Source organism: Otolemur garnettii, unplaced genomic scaffold (genome assembly GCF_000181295.1).
Source record: "Otolemur garnettii isolate 467f Iridium unplaced genomic scaffold, OtoGar3 scaffold00115, whole genome shotgun sequence".
Classification (NCBI taxonomy): Eukaryota; Metazoa; Chordata; class Mammalia; order Primates; family Galagidae; genus Otolemur; species Otolemur garnettii.
Window position 1 is genome coordinate 2778678 of NW_003852510.1, and position 9009 is coordinate 2787686.

Here is a 9009-nt window from a genome sequence, read left to right on the forward strand (position 1 = left end):
AAAAAAAAAAAAAAAGAAAAAGAAAAAATTGCAATCTATTCACTCAATCATTTTTTTAAAAAGCTGGCTGGGCACAGTGGGTCACCTGTAATCCTAGCACTCTGGGAGGCCAAAGCAGGAGAAGACTGAGACCAGCCTGAGCAAAAACAAGACTCTTTCTCTACAAAAAATAGGAAAATTAGCCAGGTGTGGTGGCAGGTGCCTGTAGTCCCAGCTACTTGGGAGGCTGAGGCAGAAGGATGACTTGAGGCCAGGAGCTGGAGAAATTTATTGGCTTATTATTATGGGGGCAAGAAGTCCAACGTGGAGGGGCCAGCATCTGACCAGAGGGCCTTCTTGCTGCATCATATCAGGGCAAGAGAGAGGAGAGGGGAGCCATCTCGTCCTTTTAAAAGAAACTCACTCCCAAGATAATGGCATTTATCTGTCATAGCAGAACAGAATTGACCAAGACATTCCTGGTACCTTGTTGTTATGGTTTCTTTTTTGCTATCACCTTCTTCTTTTGTTGTTTTTGAAATTGACTTTACTTGTCATATGAATTTACAAATAGTTATAACTGTACGTAGTCCAGACATATGAAGTATTTGCTTACCACTCCAAGCATCTATCTGTGACCAGTGTAAACAGCAAGACCTCTGCAACATAACACTGTCCAAAGCCCTGTAGAATGGACTTTATGGACTCATTTGAAGAAGGTGGATGTACATAGATGTCAGGCAGGCACTGACAGAAGAGGTAAGTTATATACATAGAAAGGGGACTACAAAGACCAGGTGACATGCATTAAAATCAAACAAAGCATTCTGATCAGAGGTGGTTTAGTGAGATCTAAAATGGCAGTTAAATTTTCTCTGGTATTAAGATTGGAAAATGAAGAAATGGGACAAAACTGGCCTTGTGAAGCTCCTGGAGGACATGTGATCCTTGGGTTGTTTTTCTGTTGTGTCCCTTAAGCCGAGCAGTAGGTAGACTCCATTCTTAAAACTTTGCTCTAGGCCTCTCTCTTTCTCTTCCAGTGACTGCCATGTGGCATGGGTCTCTGCACAGGCTCGTAATGAGACAATAGCAAGGCGGCTGTGGGATGTCAGTTGTGACCTGCTTGGCCTCCCAGTGGATTGATAGGCAGTGGCAGTTGGACCCAAAAGAAGACTAAAGCAGACTACACGGTATTTCCTGCCAAAATTATTCTCCTGCAAGTTGGCCAACACCTAAAACAAAGGAAAAGAAGACCTTCCAGTCGTGCCTGCATGGTGTCCGTTTGAAACCCAGTTACGCTGCCAGTTTTCGTTTGTCCAGATTTCCTTTGCTCTTGTTGCTGCCAGAGATGCCATCAAAGGATAAGATGATCCTCATCTGACCTACGTAGCCCTATTTTCCTTCGAAACCTACTACTGCCTAGGGGAATATAAGCTACGGCAGGGTTTATTTATGGGAATTTGGAATAGTTTCTGCCCTGTTTGTTCACAATATAGTTCTTGCCAACCAACAAATCTTCGCTTTAAGAGAGCTACACTATAACCTCAGCCAAACTCTTGTGAATCACAGTGGCGTGACCTAAGAGCAGCGCTTACTCCCCAACTCTTTAACTCTCAAGCACCAACACCTGGCTTTTTCAGGAAATTCTTAATTGAATCAATTATGGCACGGCCTTATTTTTGACAGCCTAAAGCTTAAGGTCTCTAGAGACATTTTCCCAGTCTAGACCAGAAAAGAGCTTCCTTTTCTAAGTAGTTGGTGAGGCTTGGATCAGGGAATGCAGAAATAAATATGAAGTTCAAACTGTAATTTTCCTGCTGTTTCTCAGGCCAGCAAATAGGTAATGTAAGGAGCACTACCAGAAGAAGGGCCACTTGACCCCAGTTACTGACCCCAGACCCATGGAGAGACCTCGTGGGATTTTTTTTTTGTTTTTTGAGATAGTCTTACTTTGTCTACCCTTGGTAGAGTGCTGTGGTGTCATAGCTCACAGCAACCTCAAACTCTTAGGCTCTAGCTCTCCTCTTGCCTCAGCCTCCCAAGTAGGTAGGTCTACAGGCACCTGCCACAACACCCGGCTATTTTTTAGAGAAGGGGTCTCACTGTTGCTTAGGCTGGTCTTGAACTTGTGAGCTCAGCAATCTACCCGCCTCAGCCTCCCAGAGTGCTGCGTTTACAGGTGTGAGCCACTGCACCCAGCCACAGCTTCATGTTTCTGTGCCTTAGTTTCCCTTAGAAAAACCAGAAGAGGAAAGGAAAGGCTTTGGGGTCATTGTTAATTGTGTGTATCTTTCTGTGTCTTCTTGTATGTTTATACACTTGGTAGTACTTTCACAAAATTAAAAACAACCACAAAGTAACAGTGGCTAGACCCTACTGTAGGCAAATAATCAGAGATGGAGTAAACCAGTGTCCTCTAGTCTTTGATACAAATGAGTGCAGCTGCAAAGGGAAGCAGATTCTGTCTAGGTGGGTCACTAACCACTATGAAGCCCACAGATAGCCGGGAAGAAGTAAAAAAAAAAAAAAAGAATCCTTAGAGATAATGCATGAAATAAAGGAACTAGTTAAGGATTTAAAAACCTCTACAAGGGGCAGCGTCTGTGACTCAAAGGAGTAGGGCGCCGGCCCCATATACCGGAGGTGATGGGTTCAAACCCAGCCCCGGCCAAAAAAAAAAACCTCTAGGAAGGATTGAGGGTGAACATCCAAGACTGATGAAACGCCACTGTCTTACACACCAGTCAATGTGGCAAAAAAAAAAAAAAAAATCCAAAGCACAAAAACCCCAAAATTATCTTAAGGACTAATACTGATAATTATAGTCAATTTCACAATCTTACGTTTCCTTACATTATCCTGACAAGATTAAAATATCTATTTGCCAAAATTCTATATTTTATTTGGAGAACTTTTATCAAAAGTAATGCTGCCAAAGGAAGTCTGAGGAGTTGGTAATGTTACCATCTGTTGTTTGGAATATTCTATTCTAATAGGGTTTGGGATTTCACTGGGCTGACAATTAAATTTTTAACTTTGGTGTGTAAAAGAATTATAGGACCACAGTCTTCTCATATTTGTAAATCTTTTGTTGAACTTGTTTTGACCATTAAACTATATATTTAGAAATGGTCATTTTATGTAAAAACTGGAAATCTTTTGATAATATTGCAGTAGAGTAAATGAATATTTTAATAATATTGAACTGTCAATGACAAAAATTTTGGATTATTTACTACGTTTTTATTTATCAGAATAAAAACTAAGAATTAAAAGTTTAATTATAGGGTGGCGCCTGTGGCTCAGTGGGTAGGGTACTGGTCCCATATACCGAGGGTGGTGGGTTCCAACCTGGCCCTGACCAAACTGCAATAAAAAAAAGTAGCCAGGCGTTCTGGTGGGTGCCTGTAGTCCCAGCTGCTCAGGAGGCTGAGGCAAGAGAATCTCCTAAGCCCAGGCGTTGGAGGTTGCTGTGAGCTGTGAGGCTGCGGCACTCTGCCGAGGGCAATAAAGTAAGACTGTGTCTCTAAAAAAAAAGAAAAAGTTTAATTATAGCCAAAAGAAGAAAACACTTTTCATCATTATGGTTATGCGATTATTTCTCATTCTGAAGGATAATTTGTTCCAGAGTCTAGCTATAATACTGTAACCAGGGCGCTGGAATCAGGAGCCAACCACTCCTGTGGGTTAAAGTTGTCCTTTATTATGAGGATTCAGAATCCCAAGAAGACAAGGAGATCACGCTCAAAGCTACCCTCCTTGAGCAAACTTCACAGAGTTTTTATAGCCTCCCCCAAAGTTGTTACTTTTAGCTATACACCATCCAGCCCTGTAGTTCTAACTGCCAAGTCTTTCTGTCACATTCCTAATCAGTACATGTTCCATCTATTGTTTTTTCTTTAGCCCAGAGTGGTGATAGCCTTAACGGAGTAGGAAGCAGGGAAGGACTGGCTGACATGACTGACTGATAACAAATGAGATCATGAACTTTTACAGCTAATGGGTGGGGGAGATTTGAGGCTGTTTCTCTTACAGTACAAACTCAGTTTACATACTATTAAATTAAGCGATTATTTGATAACTCATTCACTCATTTCCTACTTACCTTTTTTGACACTGTTCAAAGATCACCTTATCCACGTTTCTTGATCACCCCATGCTATATATTTTCTTTAAAACTGTGACAGGTCCCACAGCATTGTGTTTTCGGACTGATCACAGTACACTGCCACTAACTCCAGACTTCTTCATCTCTCTATGCTCAGGGCAAATTAAGAGCTTTTAAATGAAAGCCTGTTGAATCAGTGGTCAATGAACTCCATGTAATAAAAATGAGGCCCCAGAAGATACAAACCACAAAGCATTTTCTGAATATTCATATAATTTTTTAACATATATGTGGTTTAAATATTGTGCTCCCAAGCAAACACATGTGAGAACGAGCTCCTTGAGCAAAACCATGAAATTAGTGAAAGTAGGAATTTCTACCCATGGAATGCTGGAAAGCACTTTGTAATTGTTTACATGTTACACTTAGTGGCAGATGAGACCTTCTGAAGCCAGGTCCGCCTTCCACACCAGATTATCAATTACCCAAGGGCAGAGAGTAAATCTGTTCATTCACCATATATATGCTCAGACCTGGACCCAATGCCTTGACTCAACACTTGTGAACAAAGGCACCAGGCAGCCTAGTGCACTAGGGGGGCTGCCCGCTAGAGGGTGAGCGCTTATTTAAGGGTCATGCTGCCTAGGTACCATTTCTGACGGCGGGGAGAGCCCCTTAACCTCCCCAGTAAGTGTTTTACCGCTCAGGGCAGGCGGGACCCTAGCCTGGGTTATTTATCCTTCCAAGGCTGAAAGCTAAAGTTTAGTTAGGAAGTCAGAGTGGCAAAACAAAGTGGGTGACGATGAAGACGACGTCTAGGCGCAAGCAGGTAGTAAACGCTCCCGACCTCCGGCGGCAGCGGCTCTAGCTGCAACCCCGCCCCAGAAAATGCGAGACCCCCGCGAGTGGGCGTCCCCCTGCCCAACTACAACCCCCGGCATGCACCACGGCGCCGGGCCTCGCCGCGGGAGGGGCAGGCGGCCGAGCTGCCCGTCTCGTGCGGCCCTGGGGTCCTTTCTTTGCGAGCCTTTCCAACCCCGGAATCGCTATGGCCAGGTCTCCGGCACTGCTGCTCGCTTAGTCGCAGCATTGGTCCCCGAGGAGTCGCCTGAGCCGCACAGCCAGTCCGCCGTCCCGTCAGGCTTTCGCGCCGGTGCCCCCGAGGTGGTGGCGGAGGCGAGGGGCGTTCCGGCTCCGGAGGACCCCGCCGCGGCCCGGAAGCGCCTCATCCGGGGCGGCCGGGCGCGGCGGTCGCCGTGATGGCTGCGGGGCTAGGCGGCTGATCCCAGCGCGAGGAACGGGCCCAGCGCCCAGAATCTCGGCGGCCACTGCTCGAGCGCCGCCTGCGCCATGGCCACCTCCGCCGCCTCCTCGGAGCACTTCGAGAAGCTGCACGAGATCTTCCGCGGCCTCCAGGAAGACCTACGAGGGGTGCCCGAGAGGCTGCTGGGGACGGCAGGGACCGGTGAGGCGAGGGTGGCCCACGCCCTCGGGAATTCGGGAGAAAGAGGCCCCTGCCTTCCTCCACGGTCCGGGCCTCTGACCCTCGGGACGCGCCCCCTGGGGCTGGCCGGGCCGGGCGCCCGGGGTCTCTATGCTGCAGCTTGGGTGAATTGGGGGCGTGCGCAGGAGCGCTTGGCGGGGTGTCGTCTCCCGATGCTGCTTTGGCCATTGAAAGTTTTCTTTTTTCACTACGGCAAGAAGAGCGCAGAGGTTCTTAAATCTGTCGTCCTGTAATTCAGTAGAATGGATTTCGTTTGTAGCTCTTTGTATTTTACTCATTTAAACCGTTTGTTTTTCCCATAAGGGAGGCCCATAGTTTTCACACGACTGACAAAGGATCTGGAACATAAAAATGGTTGAGAACCCAAAAGAATCATAACTTATCAGTAATGGTAAATACCTACATGTAATAGTTATGGAGTTCATCTTTAAAACAGAATTGTGGCGTTCAGATGTCCCATTTTGAATTTTCTTACTAAGTTTATTTACTGCCTCTTAATTTCAAGATTCAGTTTTCTGCAAGCTCTGTCTGAAGGAGCTACAGTTTTCCAGCGTTAAATCTGTAGGAAGGACCTGCCATAGTTCCTGACCTCTGTGCAAGTATATTTTGGTAACAAGAAGACTTTGTTTTATTGTTTTGCGCTGGGCACGATGGCCCAGGCCTTTAATCCTAACACTCTGGGAGGCTGAGGCAGGAGAGAATCACTTAAGGTCAGGAGTTTGAAAACCAGCCTGAATAAGAGCAAGACCCACATACTCACAAAAAAATTACACAGATCACCTAGCTATAGTGGTGTGCACCTGTAGTCCCAACTTCTTGGGAGGCCGAGGCAGGAAGATTGTTTGAACCCAGGATTTAAGGTTGCAGTGAGCTATGATGATGCCTCTGCTCTCCAGCCCAGTGACAGAGCAAGGCACTTTCTTAAAGAAAAAAAAGAAAGAAAGATCTTGGATTTTTGCTGTATGAGTTACCCAAGGTCATGTGAATTTAATGAATGAAATGCACATGTCTTCTAATATATTGGTATTTAGTAAGAGGCTTCTGTGTGCTGGGAACTGTCCTAGGTGCTGGTTAATATTGCAAATTACAATGGAAAAAGACACACCCATTCTAGTGGGTGGGTGGTAATATGTAAATATTAAGAGGCAATGTTAAAAACACAATACAGGAAAATAAAGCAGGGTAAAGGAATAGGGGAGGTAACTTCCATTTTAAACAGGGTGGCTATGAAGGCCTTTCTGAGAAGATAGCAATTGAGCAGAGACTTGAATGAAGTGAAGAGGTAAATCATGAAGAAATCTAAGAGAAGTGAGGGAATAGCACTGCTAAGGCCCCTAAGCAGAAATGAACTTGGTGTCCTGGAAGAACAGGAAGGTCACTGTGTTTTGGAATGGAGAATGGAAAAGGAATGGCATGGAGAAGGGAAAGGAGGTAAAGGAGAAAGGTTAAGCAGGGGCAGATCATGTGGGACCTCATAGTCCATGGTGGAAGATTTGCACCTTTTTCTAAATTTGATAAGATACAGTCAAAGGGTGTTGAGCAGGAGTGTGATGAGATCTTATATTGTTGAAAAGTAGACTACATTTTCAGACTATCGTTTCTATAAGGCTAAATAATGCAAAAGAGTATTCTGTTTTGAAAAACAGCTAACTTAGTTATTGGTGTGGTTTGACTGTCCCCTCCAAAATTCGCTTTCAATCTACAGTCATACTACCCTGAACGCACCAACTTCTTTTAATCTCAGAAGCTAGGTTGGGTTAGGCCTGGTTAGTACTTAGATGGACGACAACCTGGGAATACTGGGTGCTGTGAGCTTTAAAAAAAATTGAAGTTTAATTGCGATTGTATTAAGAAGTGGGACCTTGGCTCGGCGCCTGTGGCTCAAGCGGCTAAGGCGCCAGCCACATACACCTAAGGTGCCGGGTTCGAATCCCCAGCCCCGTCCCGCCAAACAACAATAATGGCTGCAACCAAAAAAAAAAAGGCCAGGCGTTGTGGCGGGCGCCTGTAGTCCCAGCTACTTGGGAGGCTGAGGCAGGAGACTCGCTTAAGCCCAGGAGTTGGAGGTTGCTGTGAGCATGATTGCCACAGCACTCTACCCAGGGGGACAGCTTGAGGCTCCGTCTCAAAAAAAAAAAAAGAAGTGGGACCTTAAAAGGTGATTAGACTAAAGGACTCTACTCTCATGAATAGATTAATGCCAAGTAGGTTTGTTATAGCCATGGTGGGTTTTTTAAAAAGTGAAGCTTGGCTTGGTGGCTCACACCTGTAATCCTAGTACTTTTAGGAGGCTGAGGTGGGTGGATTGCTTCAGCTTAGGGGTTCAAGACCAGCCTGAGCCAGAGCGAGACCCCAACTCCACTAAAAATAGAAAAACTAGCCTGGTGTAGTAATAGGTGCCTGTAGTCCCAGCCACTTGGGAGACTGAGGCAGGAGGATCCCTCGAGCACAGGAGTTTGAGCTTGTGAGCCATGACACCATAGCACTCTACCCAGCACAACAGTGTGAGACTCTGTGAGCCATGACACCACAGCACTCCACCCGGGGTGACAGAATGAGAATAAAAGTGAGTTTGCCCCTTTTCTGCTTGCTTTCTCATTCTTAATTGCCCTTCCTCCTTCTTCCATGGGCTGACCACAGGAGGCAAGAGGATCCTCAAAAGATGTGGGCCCCTCAGCCTTGGACTTTTAGCCTCCAAAACTCTGAGAAATAAGTTTCATTTTCTTTCTTTCTTTCCTTTTTTTTTAAAGAGACATAGAGTCTCACTTTATTGCCCTTGGTAGAGTGCCGTGGCGTCACACAGCTCACAGCAACCTCCAACTCCTGGGATTAGGCAATTCTCTTGCCTCAGCCTTTTGAGTAGCTGGGACTACAGGCACCCGCCACAAAGCCCGGCTATTATTTGGTTGCAGTTTGGCCAGGGCCGGGTTTGAACCCTCCACCCTCGGTATAGGGGCTGGCACCCTACTCACTGAGCCACAGGCGCTGCCAAGTTTTATTTTCTTTTTATTCTTTTTTTTTCTTTTTTGTAGATACAGAATTTTACTATGTTGCCCTCGGTAGAGTACTGTGGCATCACAGCTCACAGCAACCTCCAACTCTTGGGCTTAGGTGATTCTCTTGCCTCAGCCTCCCAAGGACCTGGGCCTACCTGGGCCTGCCACAACGCCCTGCTATTTTTAAGTTTTATTTTCTTATAAGTTACCCAGTCTTGGAAATTCTGTTATAACAAAACAAAACGAACTAAGACAGTTATATTCACCTTTGTTATCAAATTAACCTAATTCCTACCAGGAGGACAGTCAGAAAAATGTGAATTTCTACCCAAGCATGAAATACTTTAAGTTGCTGGTAACAGACTTAGTTATTTAATGGATAGATAAATAAAGTATGGGCTCGGCGCCTGTGGCTCAAATGG

General features: G+C 45.5%; 2 protein-coding genes across 2 annotated transcripts in view; both read left to right on the forward strand.

The window, feature by feature from the left end:
• Positions 1-1920, forward strand: part of RDH11 (retinol dehydrogenase 11 (all-trans/9-cis/11-cis)) — a 19194-nt gene extending 17274 nt beyond the window's left edge. The window contains exon 7 of the mRNA XM_003797376.3: positions 1020-1920. Coding sequence (XP_003797424.1) covers positions 1020-1122 — 103 coding nt within the window. The 3' untranslated portion in view covers positions 1123-1920. The remainder of the gene's footprint in view (positions 1-1019) is intronic.
• Positions 1921-5099: 3179 nt separating this feature from the next.
• The window catches only part of VTI1B (vesicle transport through interaction with t-SNAREs 1B), a 22759-nt gene continuing 18849 nt past the window's right edge, over positions 5100-9009 (forward strand). Inside the window, exon 1 of the mRNA XM_003797379.3 lies at positions 5100-5552. Coding sequence (XP_003797427.1) covers positions 5438-5552 — 115 coding nt within the window. The 5' untranslated portion in view covers positions 5100-5437. The remainder of the gene's footprint in view (positions 5553-9009) is intronic.